The sequence below is a fragment of the Zophobas morio genome, unplaced genomic scaffold, assembly GCF_036711695.1.
Source record: "Zophobas morio isolate AGI-343-1 ecotype UQ-CSIRO unplaced genomic scaffold, CSIRO_AGI_Zmor_V1 ptg000006l, whole genome shotgun sequence".
NCBI classification, from domain to species: Eukaryota; Metazoa; Arthropoda; class Insecta; order Coleoptera; family Tenebrionidae; genus Zophobas; species Zophobas morio.
Genome location: NW_026972111.1, coordinates 1,105,809 through 1,132,290, shown reverse-complemented (window position 1 = coordinate 1,132,290; position 26,482 = coordinate 1,105,809). Strand labels below are relative to the sequence as shown.

General features: G+C 32.7%; 2 protein-coding genes across 2 annotated transcripts; one reads left to right on the top strand and one right to left on the bottom strand.

Moving 5' to 3' along the window:
* The first annotated feature begins 81 nt into the window (after window positions 1–81).
* LOC135123287 (protein bric-a-brac 1-like) lies at window positions 82–11,599 on the top strand. Its single transcript, XM_064047800.1, has 4 exons — window positions 82–322; window positions 390–563; window positions 11,085–11,223; window positions 11,272–11,599. The coding sequence occupies exons 1-4, from the start codon at window positions 143–145 to the stop codon at window positions 11,553–11,555; spliced, it is 777 nt and encodes a 258-aa protein (XP_063903870.1). The 5' UTR covers window positions 82–142; the 3' UTR covers window positions 11,556–11,599.
* Flr (flare) lies at window positions 11,556–26,475 on the bottom strand. The gene is made up of 9 exons (XM_064047797.1): window positions 26,203–26,475; window positions 25,967–26,088; window positions 25,830–25,920; window positions 17,227–17,555; window positions 16,888–17,172; window positions 16,355–16,825; window positions 16,060–16,293; window positions 15,742–15,892; window positions 11,556–11,912 (listed from the first exon to the last, which is right to left on the bottom strand). Exons 1-9 carry the CDS (start codon window positions 26,216–26,218, stop codon window positions 11,803–11,805), a joined length of 1,809 nt encoding a protein of 602 aa, XP_063903867.1. The 5' UTR covers window positions 26,219–26,475; the 3' UTR covers window positions 11,556–11,802.
* Window positions 26,476–26,482: the final 7 nt, after the last annotated feature.

Genomic DNA, 26,482 nt, shown 5'->3' with positions numbered 1-26,482 from the left:
CTGTTTGGAAAAAGTCCGTTCCAAAGGCTAGCCCAAATTTGCTGGCACCTGTTTTGTTCTCCAGTGGTTTTATAAATAGCAGCTGGATAAATTCTGGGTTTGTGGGCCAGTTCCTGCGATTTTTCCTGCCAAACGGGTCGAAATGAGCGAGCAGTTCGTCCTGCGGTGGCACTACCAAGAATTCACCCTCTTGAAAAACCTCACCTCCTTCCTAGAAAACGATATCCTCACCGACGTGACCATTTCGGTCGATTCGCACACGGTCAAGGCGCACAAGCTGGTGCTCGCGATGTGCAGTGTTTACTTTTTCCAACTGTTCCAGGTGAGTTTTGCGCGGAATGTGCACTTTTCGGTGGTTATTTTTGAACGCTTGCCGCCCACGCTTGCAGGAAATGGCCGACACGCAGCATCCGGTCATAGTGCTGCACAACGTGGCCTTGAGCGACATCAAGGCCGTGCTCGCGTTCATATACAGGGGGCAGTGCGTGGTCGACAGGGAGCAGCTGCCGGGCCTGCTGTCGCTGGCGAGGTTGCTCAAGATCCAGGGATTGTGTGATATGAAGGTGGGTGAGGGGTGGGGTAGAGCGCGGGCGATGCGAAAAAATTCAAAAAATAATTCCCTTTCTAATCGACATTTTTCGGGATGATTACTGGGTGTTTATCTCGGAGTGTTAAAACTAGGGCATTCCGTGGATGCTCGGAAATTCTGCCAAATTTTGCACGCGCAAGGTATTTACCGAAATAAAGTACATTTCTTTGGTTTAATTTAAGCCGTTAGTACCTATTAGCGTTGGTATTACTTCATATGAAATATTTTAGTTAAAACTGAAATTCGATGGAAGTTAAGTAATTGAAGTTTTCTCGACGTTTCATGACCCCTAGAGTATGAAAAAATTGGTCTCCCGTTTCCGTCTGTGTCGAAACTACCGAACCGATTGTTTTGTTTGTTACATATTATTGTATTTGTAAGTTTAATCCGCCTTGTTATTTTCCTATTCTTCAATTTCTGATTTTTTTTATTTGTCGATTTATCGATTTTTCAATTTTTGATATTTCAGTTTCTGATTTTTTAGTTTTTTGATTCTGCAATTTCTCGACTTTTGTTTACTTTTTAATTTCTCAATTTTGCGATGTTTCAATTTTTCAATTCTTCGAATTTTTAAAGTTTAGATTTTCCAATTTTTTAATATTCCGATTTCGCGACTGTCTGTTTTAGATTTTTCGGTGGTTTTTCCATTTTTCATTTTAAAGATTTTTGATTTTCCAATTTCTGGATTTTTTGATCTTTCAACTTTTAGATTTTTCGACTTTTCCCTTTTTTATTCCTTGATTTTCAATTTTTCGATACCTACTTCATTTTTAAAATTTTTCGATATGTCCATTCTTCAATTTTTCTTCGATTTTTCAGTTTTTGATATTTCAGTTTCAGGATTTTTTATTTTTTTGATTCTTCAATTTCTCCATTTTTTCGAATTTTCGTTTACTTAATTTTTCGATACTTCATATTTGGAATTTTTTCAATTTTTCAATTCAAGTTTAGATTTTCCAATTTTTTGATAATTTGAGTTCTCGATTTTCGGTTTTTGCATTTTTCGATTTTCCAATTTTCAGTTTTTGTCGTTTTTAAATTTTCGATTTCTGGATTTTTCGACTTTTCAACGTTTTAGTTTTTCGATTTTTTTTTATACTTCGATATTCATTTTTTCGATTACCTACTTCAATTTTGAAAATTTTCAATGTTTCAATTCTTCAATTTTTCTTCGATTTTTCAATTTTTGATGTTTCAGTTTCAGAATTTTGAGTTTTTTGTTTCTTCCTTAATTTTTTGATGTTTCAGTTTCTCTATTTTCAATTTTTCAAGTCTTCAAGTTTTGATTTTCCAATTTTTTGATATTCCGATTTTTCGATTTTCAAAATTTTTGATTTTTCAGTTTTTCGATTTCTGGATTAATCGAGATTTTGATGTTCCGATTTTTAGATCTTTCAATTTTTCAGGTTTTCGATTTCTCAATTTTTGAACATTTCAATTTTGGGAATTTTTAAATTTTAGATTTTTCAATTTTTCGATTTCCAAATTTTTCAACAGTTTTCTCATTTTTCAGTTATTCGATTTTTGTTTAGATTTTTTGACCTCTCGGTTTTAGATTTTGGGTTTTTTTAATTTTTCGTTTATCAATTCCCCCATTTCTCGATTTTGCAATTCTTCGATTTTGTCAAATTTCGTATTTTTCAATTTAAAGCCAATTCGACTCCTCGACTTTTCAATTCCTACATTTTTTGATTCAGTTTGAAATTTTTTCAATATTTCGATTCTTCAATTTTTCTTCGATATTTTAGTTTCAGGATTTTTTAGTTTTTTGATTCTTCAGTTTCTCGATGTTTTTCAGTTCTTAATTTCTTAATTTTTTGATGTTTCAATTTCTCGATTTTCAGTTTTTCGATTCTTCGAATTTTTAAAGTTTATATTTTCCAATTTTTTCAAAATTCCGATTTCTAGAACTAAAAAATCGTGAAACTGAAAAATTGAAGATTTCAGTTTCACGATTTTTTAGTTCTTTGATTCTTCAGTTTCTCGATGTTCTTCAGTTCTTAATTTCTTGATTTTTCGATACTTCAGATTTGGAATTTTTTCAATATTTCAATTCCTCAATTGTTTGATGTTTCAATTTCTCGATTTTCAATTTTTTCAAAATTCCGATTTCTCGATTTTTCGATTTATCAAGTTTTGGATTTCTCAGTTTTCAACATTTCAATTTTGGGAATTGTTCAATTTTTTTAATTTTAGATTTTTCAATTTTTCGGTTTCCATATTTTTCAACAGTTTTTCGATTTTTGATTTTTGATTTTTCTATTCTTCGATTACCTATACGATTTTTTGATGTTGCGATTTTTTGATCGTTTGATTGTTCGACTTTTGAGTCTTAGATTTAGGGTTTTTTTTATTATTCGTTTATTCAATTACCCTATTTTTTGATTTTACAATTCTTCGATTTATTCAAATTTTATATTTTTCAATTTTTGATTTAAAGTAATTTCGACTTTTCAGTTTTTCAATTTTCTATTTCTTCATTTTCAATTTTTGGATTACCTCCTTCATTTTTCGATACTTCAGTTTTAAAATGTTTCAATCTTCCGATTCGTCTTTTTTTCTTCGATTTTTCAGTTTTTGAGTTTTTGGTATTTTTGTTTCAGGATTTTTTAGATTTTTGATTCTTCAATTTCTCGACGTATTTCAATTTTTAATTTCTCTATTTTACGATTCCTCAATTTTTCGACTCTTGGAATTTTTAAAGTTCAGATTTTCCAATTTTTTGATATTCCGATTTCTGGATTAATCGAGACTTTCGATATTCTGTTTTTTCGACTGTTCAATTCCCGATTTTTCAATTTTTCAAATATTCGATTTCTCAGTTTTTCAAAATTTCAATTATAGGAATTTTTCGATTTCTGGATTTTCGATTTCCAAAATTTTCAACAGTTTTCTCATTTTTCCGTTATTCGAGTTTTAAATTTTTTGGTTTTCCAGTTAGACGATTTTTAATTGTTTTATTTTTTTATTCTTCGATTTTATACGATTTTTTGATGTTTCGACTTCTCGGTTTTAGATTTTAGGTTTTTAAATTTTTCGTTTATTCAATTTCCTCATTTTTCGACTTAAAGCCATTTCGACTTCTCGACTTTTCAGTTTTTTATTCCTTGATTTTCAATTTTTGGATTACCTCCTACATTTTTTGATACTTCAGTTTTAAATTTTTTCAATATTTCGATTCTTCAATTTTTCTTCCATTTTTCAGTTTCAGGATTTTTTAGTTTTTTGATTCTTCAGTTTCTCAATGTTTTTCAGTTCTTAATTTTTTGATTTTTCGATTACTTAATTTTTCGATACTTCAGATTTGTAATTTTTCAATGTTTCGATTCTTCGAATTTTATAAAGTATATTTTTCAATTTTTTCAAAATTACGATTTCTCGATTTTTCGATTATCGGGTTCAGATTTTACGGTTTTTTCATTTTTCGATTTTTAAAAATTTTGATTTTTCAATTTTTCGATTTCTGGATTAATCGAGATTTTGATGTTCCGATTTTTTTAATGCTCAATTCCCAGTTTTTCAATATTAGGATTTTATTTATATTCTTTCGATTTCTGGATTTTTAGATGTTTCAATTTTTCAAGTTTTCGATTTCTCAGTTTTCAACATTTCAATTTTGGGAATTGTTCAATTTTTTAAATTTTAGATTTTTCAATTTTTCGGTTTCCATATTTTTCAACAGTTTTCTCATTTTTCAGTTATTCGATTTTTGATTTTTTATTTTTCTATTCTTCGATTATACCATTTTTTGATGTTTCGATTTTTTGATCGTTTGATTTTTCGACTTTTCAGTCTTAGATTTTGGGTTTTTTTAATTATTCGTTTATTCAATTGCCCCATTTTTTGATTTTACAATTCTTCGATTTATTCAAATTTTATATTTTTCAATTTTTGATTTAAAGTAATTTCGACTTTTCAGTTTTTCAATTTTTTATTTCTCCATTTTCAATTTTTGGATTACCTCCCTCATTTTTCGATACTTCAGTCTTAAAATGTTTCAATCTTTCGATTCGTCAATTTTTCTTCGATTTTTCAGTTTTTGGTATTTTTGTTTCAAGATTTTTTAGGTTTTTGATTCTTCAGTTTCTCGATGTATTTAAATTTTTAATTTCTCTATTTTACGATTCCTCAATTTTTCGATTCTTGGAATTTTTAAAGTTTAGATTTTCCAATTTTTTAATATTCCGATTTCTGGATTAATCGAGACTTTCGATATTCTGTTTTTTCGACTGTTCAATTCCCGATTTTTCAATTTTTCGATTTTATTTGTTATTTCGATTTTTCGATCATTTGATGTCCCGATTTTTCAATTTTTCAAACTTTCGATTTCTCAGTTTTTCAAAATTTCAATTATAGGAATTTTTCGATTTCTGGATTTTTTGATTTCCAAAATTTTCAACAGTTCTCTCATTTTTCCGTTATTCGAGTTTTAAATTTTTTGGTTTTTCAGTTAGTCGATTTTTAATTTTTTAATGTTTTTATTCTTCGATTTTATACGATTTTTTGATGTTTCGATTTTTCGACTTCTCGGTTTTAGATTTTAGGTTTTTTAATTTTTCGTTTATTCAATTTCCTCATTTTTCGATTTAAAACCATTTCGACTTCTCGACTTTTCAGATTTTTATTCCTTGATTTTCAATTTTTGGATTACCTCCTACAGTTTTTGATACTTCAGTTTTAAATTTTTTCAATATTTCGATTCTTCAATTTTTCTTCGATTTTTCAGTTTCAGGATTTTTTAGTTTTTTGATTCTTCAGTTTCTCGATGTTTTTCAGTTCTTAATTTTTTGATTTTTCGATTACTTAATTTTTCGATACTTCAGATTTGTAATTTTTCAATGTTTCGATTCTTCGAATTTTATAAAGTATATTTTTCAATTTTTTCAAAATTACGATTTCTCGATTTTTCGATTATCGGGTTCAGATTTTACGGTGTTTTCATTTTTCGATTTTTAAAAATTTTGATTTTTCAATTTTTCGATTTCTGGATTAATCGAGATTTTGATGTTCCGATTTTTTTAATGCTCAATTCCCAGTTTTTCAATATTAGGATTTTATTTATATTCTTTCGATTTCTGGATTTTTAGATGTTTCAATTTTTCAAGTTTTCGATTTCTCAGTTTTCAACATTTCAATTTTGGGAATTGTTCAATTTTTTAAATTTTAGATTTTTCAATTTTTCGGTTTCCATATTTTTCAACAGTTTTCTCATTTTTCAGTTATTCGATTTTTGATTTTTTATTTTTCTATTCTTCGATTATACCATTTTTTGATGTTTCGATTTTTTGATCGTTTGATTTTTCGACTTTTCAGTCTTAGATTTTGGGTTTTTTTAATTATTCGTTTATTCAATTGCCCCATTTTTTGATTTTACAATTCTTCGATTTATTCAAATTTTATATTTTTCAATTTTTGATTTAAAGTAATTTCGACTTTTCAGTTTTTCAATTTTTTATTTCTCCATTTTCAATTTTTGGATTACCTCCTTCATTTTTCGATACTTCAGTCTTAAAATGTTTCAATCTTTCGATTCGTCAATTTTTCTTCGATTTTTCAGTTTTTGGTATTTTTGTTTCAAGATTTTTTAGGTTTTTGATTCTTCAGTTTCTCGATGTATTTAAATTTTTAATTTCTCTATTTTACGATTCCTCAATTTTTCGACTCTTGGAATTTTTAAAGTTCAGATTTTCCAATTTTTTGATATTCCGATTTCTGGATTAATCGAGACTTTCGATATTCTGTTTTTTCGACTGTTCAATTCCCGATTTTTCAATTTTTCGATTTTATTTGTTATTTCGATTTTTCGATCTTTTGATGTCCCGATTTTTCAATTTTTCAAACTTTCGATTTCTCAGTTTTTCAAAATTTCAATTATAGGAATTTTTCGATTTCCAAAATTTTCAACAGTTTTCTCATTTTTCCGTTATTCGAGTTTTAAATTTTTTGATTTTTCAGTTAGTCGATTTTTAATTTTTTAATGTTTTTATTCTTCGATTTTATACGATTTTTTGATGTTTCGATTTTTCTATCTTCAGATTTTTCGACTTCTCGGTTTTAAATTTTAGGTTTTTTAATTTTTCGTTTATTCAATTTCCTCATTTTTCGATTTAAAACCATTTCAACTTCTCGACTTTTCAGATTTTTATTCCTTGATTTTCAATTTTTGGATTACCTCCTACATTTTTTGATACTTCAGTTTTAAATTTTTTCAATATTTCGATTCTTCAATTTTTCTTCCATTTTTCAGTTTCAGGATTTTTTAGTTTTTTGATTCTTCAGTTTCTCGATGTTTTTCAGTTCTTAATTTCTTGATTTTTCGATTACTTAATTTTTCGATACTTCAGATTTGGAATTTTTTCAATATTTCAATTCCTCAATTGTTTGATGTTTCAATTTCTCGATTTTCAATATTTCGATTCTTCGAATTTTTAAAGTTTATATTTTCCAATTTTTTAGAAATTCCGATTTCTCGGTTTTTCGATTTTTAAAAATTTTGATTTTTCAATTTTTCGATTTCTGGATTAATCGAGATTTTGATGTTCTGATTTTTTCAATGCACAATTCCCGATTTTTCAACATTAGGATTTTATTTATGTTATTTCGATTTCTCGATTTATAGATGTTTCAATTTTTCAAGTTTACGATTTCTCAGTTTTTCAAAATTTCAATTTTGGGAATTTTTCAATTTCTGGATTTTTCAATTTTTTAAATTTTCAATTGTTCGATTTCCAAATTTTTCAACAGTCGTTTTTTCATTTTTCAGGTATTCGATTTTTGATTCTTCGATTATACGATTTTTCGACTTCTCGGTTTCAGATTTTGTTTTTTTTTTAATTTTTCGTTTATTCAGGTTCCCCATGTCTCGATTATACATTTCTTCGATTTTTTCAAATTTTATATTTTTCAATTTTTGGATTTAAAGCCATTTCGACACTTTTTGATGTTTCATTTCTCGATTTTTCAATTCTTCGGTTCTTCAAATTTTTAAAGTTTAGATTTTTAAATTTTTTTATATTATACGGTTTTTTAATGCTCCCATTTTTCGATTTAATGCCATTTCGACTTCTCGAGCTTTTTTTGGACTTTTCGAGCTTTTAATGTTTTAATTTTTCGATTTTTCAATTTTTCAATGTTTGAATTGATCATGTCCCATTTTTTTTTTGACATTTCAGTTTTGCAATTTTTCATTTTTCGATTTTTAAAATTTTAAATTTTGCGATTTCCCCATGTTTAAATATTTTTAGATATCAATTTTTTGATATTTCGATTTTTGAAATTTTTGATTTTTAAATTTTTCGATTTCTGGATTAATCGAAATTTTAACGTTCCGATTTTTCGACCGTTCAATTTTTCGATTTTATTTGTTATTTTGATTTTTCGGTTTTCCGACTTTGCGATTTCTCGATCTTTTGATGTTTCAGTTTTTTAAGTTTTCGCTTTCTCAATTTTTGAACATTTCAATTGTGGGAAGTTTTCAGTTTCTGGATTTTTCAGTTTATTAAATTTTAGATTTCCCAATTTTTCAACAGTTTTCTCATTTTTCAGTTTTCGATTTTTTAAATTTTGGATTTTGCGTTTATCCGTTTTTTTTTTTATTTCTCAGTTATCCGATTGCTAATTTTTTTGGTTTTTTTACTTTTTGTTTATACGATTTTTTGATATTTCCGTTTTTCGATCTGTAGATTTTTCGACTTCTCGGTTTTAGATTTTGCGGTTTTAAAATGTTTCGATTTTTCAATTTTTTAATTTCTCCTTTGTTCAATTTCCCGATTTTTCGACTTTTCAATTCTCCGATTTTTCTAGTTTTAAAATCTTTCAATGTTTGAATTGATCATTTCCCAATTGGAATTTTTCATTTTTCGATTTTAAAATTTTTAATTTGTGCGATTTCCCCATTTTTAAATTTTTTAATATATATATTTTTTGATATTTCGGTTTTTAAAATTTTTGATTTTTTAATTTTTCGACTGTTCAATTCCCGATTTCTCGATCTTTTGATGTTTCGGTTTTTCGATGATCAATTTTTCAAGTTTGAATTTTCAATTTTGGGAATTTTTCGATTCCAGGATTTTGCGTTTTCCCGTTTTTTTGATTTTTCAGTTATTCGATTTCTAAATTTTTTTATTTTTCTACATGTTTCGATTTCTTGATCTTTGGATTTTTCGACTTCTAGGTTTTAAATTTTGCGGTTTTTAAATTTTTGGATTTTTTAATTTTTCGATTGGTCAATTTCCCGATTTTTCAGTTCTTCGATTTTTTCAAATTTAAAATTTTCGATTTTTCAATTTTTCGATTTTATTTGTTATTTCGATTTTTCGATCTTTTGATGTCCCGATTTTTCAATTTTTCAAACTTTCGATTTCTCAGTTTTTCAAAATTTCAATTATAGGAATTTTTCGATTTCCAAAATTTTCAACAGTTTTCTCATTTTTCCGTTATTCGAGTTTTAAATTTTTTGATTTTTCAGTTAGTCGATTTTTAATTTTTTAATGTTTTTATTCTTCGATTTTATACGATTTTTTGATGTTTCGATTTTTCGATCTTCAGATTTTTCGACTTCTCGGTTTTAAATTTTAGGTTTTTTAATTTTTCGTTTATTCAATTTCCTCATTTTTCGATTTAAAACCATTTCAACTTCTCGACTTTTCAGATTTTTATTCCTTGATTTTCAATTTTTGGATTACCTCCTACATTTTTTGATACTTCAGTTTTAAATTTTTTCAATATTTCGATTCTTCAGTTTTTCTTCCATTTTTCAGTTTCAGGATTTTTTAGTTTTTCGATTGGTCAATTTCCCGATTTTTCAGTTCTTCGATTTTTTCAAATTTAAAATTTTCGATTTACGTTAATTACAATTTTTCGATTTACATTTATTAAAATTTTTCAATTTACGTTTAATTAAAATTTTTCGATTTTTAAAATGTTTCATTTTTCGATTTTTATCTTATAGAGGTTCAAAATTTTTTTTATAATTTTTGAAATTGATTGTTAATTTTCCATTCGACTATTTAGCAAATCTTGATCCGAAACCATAAACACCTTATGTTTTTCGAATCAGCCATTCAAGATCTATATCTTGGAATTTGTTCTGGATGCTTCGGCAATTTTTCTAAGAGGTCAATTTTTTAATAAAAAATTTTGATTTTAGAGGTATTACATTTTGATCTTTTCTCAAGCACTTTCAAAAAATATCTAAACAAATTTGTAGATTTCAACATCCTAAAGCTTACAAAATTTGACAACAATCAGTTCGGTAGTTTCGGAGATAATCTAAATCGACACAGATAGACAGAAACGAGATATTTATGTTTTGGTATTCTAGGGGTCATGAAACGTCGAGAAAACATAAAAGCAGCAGTCGCCCGCTAAATTCGATTACAATACTTTTTTAGTTTACAAATTATTAATTAAATCGTATTATTAATTAACGTTTTACTCTTTGTTTATTCCTTCCTCCAAAAAATCGATGACGTCATCTTACAAAATTGTCCAATGAAGATTTGGTTCTATCTTTTTTTGGGAAAAAATTGATAAATGAATTGATTTGTTTTTCATAACATAAAAAGTGCGTATTTAAACTAGAAAAAAAAATAGTAAACAACTCATTAAGGATGCTGAAGTCTAAAGTTCTATTATCACTTTATGAAAACTGCTTAAATTAAAATAAATGTAGAGTAAAACCATCAGCTTGCGTGCAACGAGGCGTTAGCCGAGTTTTAGTAAATACGTGAATATTATAACGTCCAAAATCTTGTGTTTCTACAAGAATTTACTGAAGCAGTATCCTGTAAGTCATTAGCTAATTCAAATAAATGTGATGTGATAAGTGAAACTTCAGTATTATTTTTAAATTCTATTTTAGAAATGTGAGATTCCTAGAATGTCAAGAAATGGTAAAACGTCGTAACTTGCCTAATTTGCTGTTTTTTCCCAAAACTTCTAAGCCTTAAAATCATTCCAAATTTTTATATCTTCCACAGTTTTAAGTCATCAAATTATTCAATATTGTATTTCTCTCTCTTTCTCGCTCTCTGTGTCTGTTTGTCTCCCTTACTTTCTCTAAATATGTCTGGATAATTTCCAGTTATAGGCGTAAATAAAAAATAACTTGATTAAGTGTGTTTTGACTGGTGTTTGTTACAGTCATATGAATCAGCATAGTTTGTGAAATTGTACCGAGTTACTATTAGTGTTTATAATTTTTTGTCAGGTTGGCAACATACCTGATTGTCAAATTGACATATTAGCATGGCTGCCAATAAGTCAGAATTGCCAACCCGATATTAATATAATGTTCCTGATTTGTATTAAATTCCTGGTTTTAAATTTATCTTTCGCTTTCAAGTTTCTCAATTGTTGACTTGTATCTTTTCATATTTACAACTAATAAAAGTGTTCGTTTAAATTTTTTGAAAATTGACATTTTCCTTGCATGCAATTCATAATGTTTTATAAGTTTGAAACTTGTCTAAAAACTAACACCACCAGTGTTTAGGTACCTGATAAACCCATCCAAGCCGACACAAGCGATAAAAGACCTCCCCCCAAAGAAATTCCACTCGAAACCCCGCCCAGACCCGACGAGCGCGACGCCACCCCGCCCAGACCGCCCCTCTGGGACAAACCCGCCGAGAGTAAGTCACGCCCCTCGCGCCGCCCCGCCACTAACCTGCATCTTGCAGATTTCGCCGACGTCCCCTTGAAACCCGACGAAGACGACGACCCCTTCACCCTCTTCACCCGCAAACCCCCGAAAGACTTATCCGAGACGTGCAAGTGTTTCCTTTGCGGCAAGTACCTGAGCAACCAGTACAACCTCCGCGTCCACATGGAGACCCACGAGGAGGCCTACCACGCCTGCCAGTCCTGCCCGCACGTGTCCCGGAGCAGGGACGCCCTGCGCAAGCACGTGTCGTACCGCCACCCCGAGGAGTACCACACCAGGAAGCGGAAGAAAATCACCTGATCAATACAGCCATTTATTCATATAAATAAAAATAATACTTTAGATTATAGTTTTTGGATGATTTAGCAGTTATCGAACACTCCTCCGTAATTTAAATATTTACATGATTAATAGAAAAGGGGAAATAAATAAAATTAATTGACAAGTCAGTCCCGGCGAGCCGCGGGGCTCCACTGCTTCACCCTAAATAAATAAAAAGCTTACGAAATCGCACGTTAAATGCAAAATAAAGGAGAAAATAGGAAAATTAGAACTTGGTGATGGTCCACAGCTTCGTGTTGCAGTCTTGGCCCACCGAAACCAGGGTCTGGTTGTCGAGCCACGCCAGTCTGGTCACCTGGCTTTGAGCATGGGCGTCTGAAATGGGTCAATCGTACCGTCATTTTTAACCTAAGGTAGTGATTACATATAGATAGTCCCATTTAAAATGAAAATTTTAAAGAAAAATCGTTAAACATAGGCAACCATGTGCACGTTAGCGCCTTTTGGGTAGTGGATAAGTTAAGTTGGCTTGATAGTTAATAAAAGGGAGGAAGCCTTTGTTTACCGACAGTTAATCGTATCGACGCTAACATGTTGTGTAAATTTGTTTTATTGTTTGTAAATTCACAGTTCATGTTGGGATTTTAATCGTTAACTGGTTCTAAGACAAGCTTAACCGTCAGAGATTGTTCCGATAAAGTGCTTGCTAGGAGATTTTTTTTGTTACCGAATTACGAACAACGTTTCTGGATGGTAATACGTAAGTGGATTATAACACTTCTTAATTCTTAAAGATTGCCAATAATTAACTGAACGTTGCCCCCCCCCCCCACTGTGGAAAAAGACCGTAGAAAAGTGCAGCAGTCGATATTACATTATTTCTCATTTTTCGATTTTTCACATTCTCAGTTTTTAATTTTTGTCATTTTCAATTTTTCGTTTCCTCAATTTTTCAAGTTCTCGATTTTTTTTTCATTTTCCCGATTTTTTTAATTTTCATTTTCTCGATTTTATGTCACAAATTTTCATTTTTTCAATTCCTTAATTTTTTTTGTTTCTTTCGATTTTTCAATTTTTCGTTTCTTCAATTTTTCGAATTTTCAGTTTCTCAATTTTTCGTTTCCACAATTTTTCATGTTTCCGATTTTTACTTTTCAATGTGGCGAATTTTTAATTTTTATTTTCTCGATTTATATCACAATTGTCCGTTTCTTCATTTCCTTTATTTTCTGTGTTTTTTTTGATTTTACAATTCTTCATTTGTTCAGTTTTTCAAATTTTCAGGCTTTGAATATTCAGTCTTCCGATTTTCCAATTTCTTTAATTTTAAATATTTCTGTTTCATAATACATATTTCTTTTTTTTTATTTTTCACTTTTTCGATTCTTATGATTTTTTTTTAAGTTTTCATTTTGTAATTTTTCGTTTTTTATTTTTGATTCAATTTGCAGTTTTTGGATTTCCAGTCTTCCAATTTTTCAGTTTCTTTAATTTTCAATATTTTGATTTTACAATACATATTTCTTTTTTTTTATTTTTCACGTTTTCGAATTTTAAGTTTTTCAATTTTTAATCTTTCGATTTTTCAAATTTTCGTTTCTTCAAATTTTCATGTTTGATTTTCACTTTTGACATTTTTCATTTTTTCATCATAAACTTATTCGTTTTTTATTTTTAATTTTTCAATTTCACAGTTTCTTGACTTCTAAATTTTTCAATTTTTTGATTTGCAATTTTTCGTTTCCACAATTTTTCATGTTCCCGATTTTTATTTTTCAGTGTGGCGAATTTTTGATTTTTATTTTCTCGATTTATATCACAATTGTCCGTTTCTTCATTTCCTTTATTTTCTGTGTTTTTTTTTCGATTTTACAATTTTTCATTTGTTCAGTTTTTCAAATTTTCAGGCTTTGAATTTTCAGTTCGTCCATTTTTCAATTTTTAAATGTTTCACTTTGCAGTTCTTGGATTTCCAGTCTTCCGATTTTCCAATTTCTTTAATTTTAAATATTTCTATATCATAACACCTATTTCTTTTTTTTTATTTTTCACTTTTTTGATTTTTATGATTTTTCAAGTTTTCATTTTGTAATTTTTCCTTCTCGACTTCCAAAATTTTCAATTTTTCGGTTTGCATTAGTTAGTTAGCAATTTGGCAATTTTTCAATATTACAGATTTTCACTTTTTCGATTTTATATCACAATTTTCCTTTTTTTTGATTTCTTTTATTTTTTGTTGTTTCTTTCGATTTTACAATTTTTCTTTTATTAAATTTTTCAAATTTTCAGGTTTTTAGCAATTTTTCTTCAAATTTTCAAGTTTGATTTTCACTTTGTACATTTTTTAAGTTTTTATTATACTTTTTCGTTTTTTTATTTTTGATTTTTGAATTTTACAATTTGTCGACTTTCAAATTTTCCAATTTTTCAATATCACAATTTCTCATTTTTCCATTTTTCACATTCTCGATTTTTAATTGTGCCCATTTTCAATTTTCTGTCCCCTCTATTTTTCCACTCCCCGATTTTTATTTTGCATTTTCCTGATTTTTTATTTTTCATTTTCTCGATTTTATATCACAATTTTTTGTTTTTTCATTTCCTTAATTTTTGTTGTTTCTTTCGATTTTCCAATTTTTCGTTTATTCAATTTTTCAAATTTTCAGGCCAATCGATTCCAATTCGACGATTTTCCAATTTTTAAATTTTTCAGTTTGCAGTTTTTGGGTATCCACCCCTTTTTTTCAATTTTTCTTTAACTTCAGATTTCTTAATTTTTTTTTCAACTTTTCGATGTTTTAATTTTCTTTTTTAAAATTTTTAAATTTTTTTTATTTCTCAATTTATCAATTTCTCAATGTTTTTCTATTTCTCGATGTTTCGATTTTTCAGTTATCTGATTTTTCAATTTTTTTAAATTCTGGAGTTTCGATTTGTCTATTTTTCTGTTTTTCGATTTTTAAGTTTTAGATTTTCGAATTTTTCTTTTTTGATTCTTTGATGTTTGGATTTCTCCATTTTTCAATTTTGCGATATTTCAATTGTTCAATGTTTTAAATTTTAAATTTTTCGATTTCTGGATTTTTTGATTTTCCGTTTCTTCAATATTTCTATTTTCCAATTTTTAAAATTTTGACGTTGCTAAATTTTGTTTTTCGATTTTTCAATTTTTTGAGAACTCGATTTATCGAGATTCGGATGTTTCGATGTTTTGATTGTCTCAGTTTTTTAATTTTTCGATGTTTCGATTTTTCGATTTATCGGTTTTTCGTTTTTTTACTTTTGAATTTTCCAATTTTTTATATTTTCAAGTTTTGACGTTTCTGAATTTTCAGTTTTACGATGTCTCAATTAATCTATTTTTTGGTTTTCCCATTTTCGACTTGCGAAGGTTTCGATTTTTCAGTTTTTCAGTTCCTCAATTTTTCGCTTTTTCAGGCTCCAGATTTTTCAATTTTTCGATTCTTTAGGTTTGCAATTTTTCGGCTTTTCGATTTCCCAATTTTTCAATTTTGGGATTTTCTAGTATTTCGACTTTTGGATTTTTCACGTTCTGGATTTTTCGATTTCTCGACTTTTTACTTTTTGGATTTTCAATTTTTCGTTTTTTGAACTTTCGGTTTTCACAATCGTTCAACTTTTCGATATTTTAAGTTTTCAATTTTTAAAATTTTAAGTTTTTCGATTTCTCGAGTTTTCAGTTCTTCTATATTTGAATTTTTCTATTTTCGAAATTTAAAGTTAATTATAAAAATTTGGCGATTGAAATTCCATTTATCATGGGATTGTTTTTGCCTCAAATTTACGTCTTATTATCTTTACACACAATTAACCATTCGTTATGATGATTCACTAGATGGGACACGAAAACAATTGTGTGACAATTCTGAGTGATACCACCTTAAATGTTGTTTATTGCTCTTTAGAAACTTTAACTCAGAAACACGTGGTGGAAGCGGAGTGCGCGGTTCCTAGTCGAGTTTTTGGTGGAGATTCCCAAATACAGAACATCTGGATATATAATTTCATAGTTACTTCAGCTATTTTTTTTTATTATTAATAATGTTATTTATTATTATTATTGTTAATGTGAATCTAATTTGATAAAATAATAAAAATCAAATTCAATCTTTTTGCGGGCTGTACGCTCGAAACCATGGGATGGGACTATCTATATGTATTTAATCAACTGTCTGACACTTACTTTTGATGATGATGTGCTTGGCCGGTTTTTCCACGGACCAGATGATGATGCTGGTATCCAGACTGCCACTAGCGACCAGCAGAGAGTCCGGGGACCAAGCCACGGAATTCACGCGGGCGTTGTGGAAACCCCACTCTTGATTAGTGGCAAGCTACACAAAAAAAAAAATCGAAAACTCAAAAAAATATCGACACCGTGTATATACTTACGCTCTATCATAATCCCAGAACGCGTGTAACACACAACAAATCAAACTCATACTTTCAACTTTCTGACTGACGTTTCGTTTCGTTCCACCAATCACACAAATACACTTACCTTATACTCAGGCACACTATAAAGCACAACTTTCCTGTGCGCATCACACGCCACCAGGTAGTTGTCGTCTGGCGAGTACGCAACGTCGGTCACGCCCCCCAAGTGATCGAGCTCCTTCATTGGCTCCAACTGCGTCCCCTTCAACTCGTACAGGTGCACTTTGTTGTCCGAGGCTCCGCCCACGGCCACGTGGCCTCTCGGCGACGTACTGACACTGGTAGGCTCGTACGACACCTACACACAACGCCATTTAGCCCCTCCCACAAAATTACAAATTTAACCACACAATAGTTACCTTGACGGTGCTAGCTTTCCTATTATCCTGCGCCACAGTGATTTCGTTCACGCTGGCAGTAACCACAATGTTCTGTTCTTTGAACACGTCCATCCCTCTGGGTTGGCTTCCCAGTTTCAGGTCCTGTCCTTTGTATGTGTTACCTTCGATGTCGATTTGCTTCAAGGAATCGTCAATCCCGCAGGTGTACAAAACGTTTCCGTGGACTCGCATCCCGTTGATTTGGTTACCATGACCCACCCCTTCTATGCGGTCGTTCTCGCCGGTTTCGGCGGTCCACCGGGTTACGTTACCATCGTGGGACCCAGTGAAGATCGTACCACGGTCCTCGCTCAATTCCAGTACGGTGATGGGTTTGTTGTGACCTTTGACGATTCGAAGAGGTTTCGTTGGGTTGTTTACGTCGAGGTAGTTGATGAAACCGCTCAGCGAGACGGTGAGCAAATATTCGTTTTGCCATAGGCAGGATACCTACAAAGAAAACGGAAAGTGGGCGTGGTTAACCTCAAAACTTAACGCAATCACGCCCTTACTTGTTGATCTTCCACCGACGCCCCCAGGACGAACTCGGACACGACCTGCCTGGTCTCCACGTCCCACAACTTGGCGGTTTTGTCCCCGCTGGCGGTCAACAGTTGCTTCCCGTCAGGACTCCAACTCACCCCGTACACGCCTCCGCTGTGGGCGGGGCTTCCCACTTCCCCCACCAAATCCGACGACGTCCCGTCGTAAATGAACACCTTCCCGTCGAATCCGGCGGACGCAAACAGGTTCCCGGTCGGCGAATAGCGCACGGCTTGCACGAACCGGCTGTGATCCTACGGGAATTCGAACCGCGTGACTACGCAACCCTACTTTGGGTCGAGGCCTACCTGCTTCGTCATTTTGAACTTGAACGGGGGTCCCTCGAAGACGGCGATCGTGTTGTCTTCGGAGCCGGTGATCACTCGGAAGGGTCTCGACGGTTTGAAGTCGCACGAGTTGATGGGTTTGGATTGGCCGGAGATCTCGCCCACGGAGGTGCCGGTTTCTGACATGAAGACGTGGCCGAAGCGCTCGCGGCCTTCGCCCACCACCACCATGCGCTGGTTGTCGGGGGACCAGGCGATGTCCTTGATGGGGCCGCCGATCGGGTGGAACTCATTTTTGAGGATGTGCTCCTTGTTGACGGTGTCCCAGATCCTGACTTTGCCCGACTGGTCTGAAAATTAGAAGGATTTTGAAGGATTTTTCCAAGGTTGGTCGAAGGTTAGTTCCACGGAACTTTCCTCGCACCTGAAGTACAATGAAACATATCCAGCTTTTTCGAAAAATTAGAAATGTTTTTTGTTATTTTTGTTTTCTAAAATAAATAACACTCTCTTAGCGTTTGTACAAGTGCGGACACTATGAACTATACATATTTAAAACAGATAGCCACCGTGAAAAAATACTTTCCGAAAAATCTAAAAACCGAAAAATCGCAAAATTGAAAAACCGAAAAATCGAAATCCGAAAAGTTCAAAAATCGAAAAATTGAGCAGTTTTCAAGATTGCAACGTTGAAAAATTGAGAAATCAAAACCTTGGAAAATCTAAAAGTCGAAAAAGTTTAAAAATTGGAAAATGCAGAAATGCAATTTAGTAGTCAAATAAACTACTAAAATTGGAAAATGCAGAAAAAGATTAACAATTGGGAAAACAATAGAAAATTTGAAAAATGTAAAATTTCAGAAATCGAAAATTTGAAACATCGAAAAATTGAGAAACCGAAACACTGAAAAATTGGAAATCGAAAAATCGAGAAGTCTAAAAATCCTCTCTCTCATTCTCCCATTTATCACTCTCTCTCATTCTCCCATTTATCACTCTCTCTCTCATTCCCCCGTTTATCACTCTATCTCATTCTCCCCTTTATCACTCTCTCTCATTCTCCCGTTCATCACTCTCTCTCATTCTCCCCTTTATCACTCTCTCTCTCATTCTCCCATTTTTCACTCTCTTTCATTCTCCCATTTATCACTCTCTTTCATTCTCCCGTTTATCACTCTCTCTCATTCTCCCCTTTATCACTCTCTCTCTCTCATTCTCCCATTTATTACTCTCTCTCTCTCTCTCTCTCTCTCTCTCATTCTACCATTTATCACTCTCTCTCATTCTCCCCTTTATCACTCTCTCATTCGCCCGTTCATCACTCTCTCTCATTCTCCAGTTTTTATTCTCTCTCTCTCATTCTCCCGTTTATCACTCTCTCTCATTCTCCCCTTTATCACTCTCTCTCTCATTCTCCCATTTATTACTCTCTCTCTCTCATTCTCCCATTTATTACTCTCTCTCTCTCTCTCTCTCTCTCTCTCATTCTACCATTTATCACTCTCTCTCTCATTCTCCCCTTTATCACTCTCTCTCATTCTCCCGTTCATCACTCTCTCCCATTATTCCATTTATCACTCTCTCTCTGTGTGTGTGTGTGTGTGTGTTTCACATTTATCACTCTCTCTCTTTCTCTCATTTATCACCCTCTCTCATTCTCCCGTTTGTCACTCTCTCTCTCATTCTCTCATTTATCACTCTCTCTCATTCTCCCATTTATCACTCTCTCTCATTCTCCCATTTATCACTCTCTCTCATTCTCCCATTTATCACTCTCTCTCTCATTCTCCCATTTATCACTCTCTTTCATTCTCCAGTTTATTACTCTCTCTCTCTCTCATTCTCCCATTTACCACTCTCTCTCTCATTCTCCCATTTATCCCTCTCTCTCTCTCTCACTCTCTCTCTCTCATTCTCCCGTTTATCACTCTCTCTCATTCTCCCCTTTATCACTCTCTCTCTCATTCTCCCATTTATCACTCTCTCTCATTCTCCCATTTATTACTCTCTCTCTCTCTCTCTCATTCTCCCATTTATCACTCTCTCTCATTCTCCCCTTTATCACTCTCTCTCATTCTCCCGTTCATCACTCTCTCCCATTCTCCCATCTATCACTCTCTCTCTTTCTCCCATTTATCACCCTCTTTCATTCTTCCATTTATCACTCTCTCTCATTCTCCCATTTAGCACTCTCTTCTCATTCTCCCCTTTATCACTCTCTCTCTCTCATTCTCCCATTTATCACTCTCTCTCATTCTCCCATTTATTACTCTCTCTCTCTCTCTCATTCTCCCATTTATCACTCTCTCTCATTCTCCCATTTATTACTCTCTCTCTCTCTCTCATTCTCCCATTTATCACTCTCTCTCTTTCTCCCATTTATCACTCTCTCTCATTCTCCCATTTATTACACTCTCTCTCTCATTCTCCCATTTATCACTCTCTCTCATTCTCCCCTTTATCACTCTCTCTCTCATTCTCCCATTTATTACTCTCTCTCTCTCTCTCATTCTCCCATTTATCCCTCTCTCTCATTCTCCGATTTATTACACTCTCTCTCTCATTCTCCCATTTATCACTCTCTCTCATTCTCCCGTTTATCACTCTCTTTCATTCTCCCATTTATCACTCTCTCTCATTCTCCCCTTTATCACTCTCTCTCTCTCATTCTCCCATTTATCACTCTCTCTCATTCTCCCATTACTCTCTCTCTCTCTCTCTCTCTCTCATTCTCCCATTTATCACTCTCTCTCATTCTCCCGTTTATCACTCTCTCTCATTCTCCCATTTATCACTCTCTCTCATTCTCCCATTTATTACTCTCTCTCTCTCATTCTCCCATTTATCACTCTCTCTCTCATTCTCCCCTTTATCACTCTCTCTCATTCTCCCGTTCATCACTCTCTCCCATTCTCCCATTTATCACTCTCTCATTCTCCCCTTTATCACTCTCTCTCTCATTCTCCCGTTTATCACTCTCTCTCATTCTCCCATTTATCACTCTCTCTCTCATTCTCCCATTTATCACTCTCACTCTCTCTCATTCTCCCATTTATCACTATCTTTCATTCTCTCATTTATCATTCTCTCTCTCATTCTCCCATTTATCACTCTTTCTCTCATTCACCCATTTATCACTCTCTCTCATTCTCCCATTTATCACTCTTTCTCATTCTCCCCTTTTATCACTCTCTCTCTCTCATTCTCCCGTCTATCACTCTCTCTCTCATTCTCCCGTTTATCACTCTCTCTCATTCTCCCCTTTATCACTCTCTCTCTCATTCTCCCATTTATCACTCTCTCTCATTCTCCCATTTATTACTCTCTCTCTCTCTCTCATTCTCCCATTTATCACTCTCTCTCATTCTCCCCTTTATCACTCTCTCTCATTCTCCCGTTCATCACTCTCTCCCATTCTCCCATTTATCACTCTCTCTCTCTTTCTCCCATTTATCACCCTCTTTCATTCTTCCATTTATCACTCTCTCATTCTCCCATTTAGCACTCTCTTCTCATTCTCCCCTTTATCACTCTCTCTCTCTCATTCTCCCATTTATTACTCTCTCTCTCTCTCTCTCTCATTCTCCCATTTATCACTCTCTCTCATTCTCCCATTTATTACTCTCTCTCTCTCTCTCATTCTCCCATTTATCACTCTCTCTCATTCTCCCATTTATTACACTCTCTCTCTCATTCTCCCATTTATCACTCTCTCTCATTCTCCCCTTTATCACTCTCTCTCTCATTCTCCCATTTATTACTCTCTCTCTCTCTCTCATTCTCCCATTTATCCCTCTCTCTCATTCTCCGATTTATTACACTCTCTCTCTCTCTCATTCTCCCATTTATCACTCTCTCTCATTCTCCCGTTTATCACTCTCTTTCATTCTCCCATTTATCACTCTCTCTCATTCTCCCCTTTATCACTCTCTCTCTCTCATTCTCCCATTTATCACTCTCTCTCATTCTCCCATTACTCTCTCTCTCTCTCTCTCATTCTCCCATTTATCACTCTCTCTCATTCTCCCGTTTATCACTCTCTCTCATTCTCCCATTTATCACTCTCTCTCATTCTCCCATTTATTACTCTCTCTCTCTCATTCTCCCATTTATCACTCTCTCTCTCATTCTCCCCTTTATCACTCTCTCTCATTCTCCCCTTTATCACTCTTTCTCATTCTCCCGTTCATCACTCTCTCCCATTCTCCCATTTATCACTCTCTCTCATTCTCCCCTTTATCACTCTCTCTCATTCTCCCGTTCATCACTCTCTCCCATTATTCCATTTATCACTCTCTCTCTCTGTGTGTGTGTGTGTGTGTTTCACATTTATCACTCTCTCTCTTTCTCTCATTTATCACCCTCTCTCATTCTCCCGTTTGTCACTCTCTCTCTCATTCTCTCATTTATCACTCTCTCTCATTCTCCCATTTATCACTCTCTTTCATTCTCCAGTTTATTACTCTCTCTCTCTCTCATTCTCCCATTTACCACTCTCTCTCATTCTCCCGTTTATCACTCTTTCTCATTCTCCCCTTTTATCACTCTCTCTCTCTCATTCTCCCGTCTATCACTCTCTCTCTCATTCTCCCGTTTATCACTCTCTCTCATTCTCCCCTTTATCACTCTCTCTCTCATTCTCCCATTTATCACTCTCTCTCATTCTCCCATTTATTACTCTCTCTCTCTCTCTCATTCTCCCATTTATCACTCTCTCTCATTCTCCCCTTTATCACTCTCTCTCATTCTCCCGTTCATCACTCTCTCCCATTCTCCCATTTATCACTCTCTCTCTCTTTCTCCCATTTATCACCCTCTTTCATTCTTCCATTTATCACTCTCTCATTCTCCCATTTAGCACTCTCTTCTCATTCTCCCCTTTATCACTCTCTCTCTCTCATTCTCCCATTTATCACTCTCTCTCATTCTCCCATTTATTACTCTCTCTCTCTCTCTCTCATTCTCCCATTTATCACTCTCTCTCATTCTCCCATTTATTACTCTCTCTCTCTCTCTCATTCTCCCATTTATCACTCTCTCTCTTTCTCCCATTTATCACTCTCTCTCATTCTCCCATTTATTACACTCTCTCTCTCATTCTCCCATTTATCACTCTCTCTCATTCTCCCCTTTATCACTCTCTCTCTCATTCTCCCATTTATTACTCTCTCTCTCTCTCTCATTCTCCCATTTATCCCTCTCTCTCATTCTCCGATTTATTACACTCTCTCTCTCTCTCATTCTCCCATTTATCACTCTCTCTCATTCTCCCGTTTATCACTCTCTTTCATTCTCCCATTTATCACTCTCTCTCATTCTCCCCTTTATCACTCTCTCTCTCTCATTCTCCCATTTATCACTCTCTCTCATTCTCCCATTACTCTCTCTCTCTCTCTCTCATTCTCCCATTTATCACTCTCTCTCATTCTCCCGTTTATCACTCTCTCTCATTCTCCCATTTATCACTCTCTCTCATTCTCCCATTTATTACTCTCTCTCTCTCATTCTCCCATTTATCACTCTCTCTCTCATTCTCCCCTTTATCACTCTCTCTCATTCTCCCCTTTATCACTCTCTCTCATTCTCCCGTTCATCACTCTCTCCCATTCTCCCATTTATCACTCTCTCTCATTCTCCCCTTTATCACTCTCTCTCATTCTCCCGTTTATCACTCTCTCTCATTCTCCCATTTATCACTCTCTCTCTCATTCTCCCATTTATCACTCTCACTCTCTCTCATTCTCCCATTTATCACTATCTTTCATTCTCTCATTTATCATTCTCTCTCTCATTCTCCCATTTATCACTCTTTCTCTCATTCACCCATTTATCACTCTCTCTCATTCTCCCATTTATCACTCTTTCTCATTCTCCCCTTTTATCACTCTCTCTCTCTCATTCTCCCGTCTATCACTCTCTCTCATTCTCCCATTTATTACTCTCTCTCATTCTCCCGTCTATCACTCTCTCCCATTCTCCCATTTATCACTCTCTCCCTCATTCTCCTATTTATCACTCTCTCATTCTCCCGTTTGTCACTCTCTCTCTCATTCTCCCGTTTGTTACTCTCAAAATCGGGAAATCGGAACATCAAAAAATGTCAAATTTAAGAAATCGAAAATTTGAAAAAATCGAAAAACTGAAAACTAACAAAAACGGAGAAATTGAAAAATCCCCAAAGTGAATTCTCGAAAAATGGAAAATTCGGAGCACTGAAAAATTGGGAAACGAAAAATTGAAATATTTTCGACAAAAAAAAAAATCGAAAAATTGAACAGTTTAAGAACAAAAAAATTAAAAATCGAAAAATCAAAAATTTAAAAAATCAAATTTAACAATCGGGAAATCTCAAAATATTGATGAAATTAAAAAAAAATGCGAAAAATTGAAAATTGGAAATACTGAAAAATCTCAAAACCGAAACATTGAAAAATTGTTGAAAATTCGGAAATTTAAAAAATTGAAAAACTGAAAAATCGAAAAGTCGACAAAATCGATTAATGGAGCAATCAAAAATTCGAAAACTTACGAATACCAAATATTATGAAATCGAAAAATAAAATAAAAATCAGGAAATTGAAAAATTCCAAAACTGAAATACCCAAAAATTGGGTACATACTAGTAAAAATGAAAATCGAGAAATTGAAAGATCGAAACAATAAAGAATCAAAAAACTGAAAAATGTAACATTTAAAAAATCGAAGTAAGAAAATTCTAAAACTGAAATGTCGAAAAATTAATAAATAGAAAAGTCGAAAAAATGGAAAATACAAGAATTGATAAACTAAAAAATCGAACATTGAAATGCTGAGAAATCAAAAACTTAGGTACGTCGAAAACTGAAAAATCAAAAAATTTAAAAACCCAAAAATTGAAAATAGAAAAACTGAAAACAGAACGAGAAATTGAAAAATCGAAAAATTGAAGAATCAAAAAATGAAAAATGTCAAAACTGAAATAATCGAAAATTCGAGAAAACGAAAAATCTAAAATTTAATATATCGAAAAATTGAAGAACCGAAACACTGAAATCGAGTTGTCGAAACATTTTAAGATTTAAAAAATCGAAATACATTTTGAAATATCGAAAAATTCAATATGTAATTGATAAATGTAAAATCGAGAAAACGAAAAATTTAAAAATGGAGAAATTTAAAAACCAAAAAATTAAAAAATCCAAAAACGGAAATATCGAAAAATTGAGAAATCAAGACATTGACAAAAAAATCGATAAATCGGAAAGTTGAAAAATCGATTAATCGAGAAATCCAAAAATGGAAAACTTGTCAAAAACTAAAACAATGAAGATCGAAAAATAGAAAATCAAGAAATTGATAAATGGAAAAAATGAAAAATCGAAATACATATCAAGAAATTGAAAAATCTAAAATTTAAAAACTCGGAAAAAATCGAAAAATTGAAGAATCAAAAATTTGGGAAATCGAAAATTCAAAAACTTAGGAACGCCAAAAATCGAGAAATCGAAAAATAATATAAAAATCGAGAAATCGAAAAATAAAATAAAAATCGAGAAATCGAAAAATGAAATAAAAATCGAGAAATCGAAAAATTGAAAAGTTCCAAAAATGAAATACCCAAATATTGAGCACCATAAAAATTGAAAATCAAAAAACTGAAAAATCCCTACACTGATATATCAAAAAATCCAAAATTTAAAAAATCGAAATTAAAAAATCTCAAAACTAAAATGTCGAAAAATTGATAAATCGAAAAATTTCAAAGTTCCAAAACTGAATATCGAAATGTCGAGAAATCAAAAACTTTGGTTCGTCCAAAATTGAAAAATCGAAAAAACCGAGAGATTAAAAAATTGATAAATTAAAGAATAAAAAACCGAAAAATTCCAAAACTGAAATCTCGAAAAATTGATAAATCGAAAAACTGAAAATTTTAAAAATCGAAAAATCAAAAGTCTGAGAAATTGAAAAAATGAAAAATGTGATTGAAAAAATTAAAAAATTCGAAAAACAAGTTTGACTTTTTTTCCAAAAATCTCCTTGTCTATAAAACGGATTCATAAACGACAAGTATGTTACTTTTTAACATTTAAATAAGGTAAGAGAAAAACTCAGCACGAATTCATAAACCACAAATGGAAAAATACGTTACTTCGTTTATAAAATTTAATAACTTTACTATTGTTAAATTTGGAGATGACGTCATTCCATTGTTGGTGGGGGTGGTCAGACGAATTTTGCATACAAAATTTAACAACAATTGGTCCAGTAAATTCAGATATTATTTGACTAAAAAAAATCAACACAGACAGACGGAAACGGGGACAGATTTGTTCGTACTCTAGGGGTCATGAAACGTCGAGAAAACATGAAAATAGTCAGTCACCCGATGGACTCGATTACAGTATAGGTATACAAATAACCTGGATAAAAAATCACCAAAAAAATGGGTATTGTGTGTTGCCTAAGTTGTTTGATTTGGAAAAATTTGATACACAATTAGCAAAATTTTGAGGTTAACGTGCCATTATCATTATTAATGGAACTGTCAAACTAAGCAGCTCAATTTGCCACTAGATTGGCGTTTGAAATGGACATGATGTTCAATAAACGAACATGGTAAGATTCCATGATGGGTTACTAACCTCCAGAAGCTATGTAGAATCCACTCGGAGAGTACTTGGCTACGTTCACTGGGCATGAGTGCTCGGTATACACATCAGCAATGGCTGGATTCTGCAACAGACTAATCAGACGTGTTCTTCGCCCTCGACACACTTACTTGTATGTTACGAATGATCACAGAGTTACCATTGGTGTACAAGAAATTTTTGCCTTTGGGGTCCCCGCCCAGCACCAGGGGTTGTCCGCGTTGGGTGCGCGGCAAAGTCGCATAAATACTCTCTGGGAAAGATAAGATAACGTTCATTCGACAAAAAAGCCGGATTTTCACACAATTTTACATTAGCCAGTTCAATTGTTTTTAATGTCAGAACGAAACAAATGAGTCACACTTACTTGATGCGTATGACATGGTCAGGCTTTCTCCCTTTTTCTGTGAAAAATTAGCAAACTGACCCGGTTTACCGGAAATGGGGAAAATCCTCAAGTGGAACACGAGTACGATAAACGCCTACAAAAATTTGGTCGGTGTGAAGTTTGGCAGTTGAGAAAATCCGCTGGCACACGGATTAATTACGAACGCTTGTGTACAATTTCGCAAATTTCTCGATTTTATATATTATCTAGCGGTTATGTTTGCCATAAATGGTCATAAATGAGACACCACGGATGACGC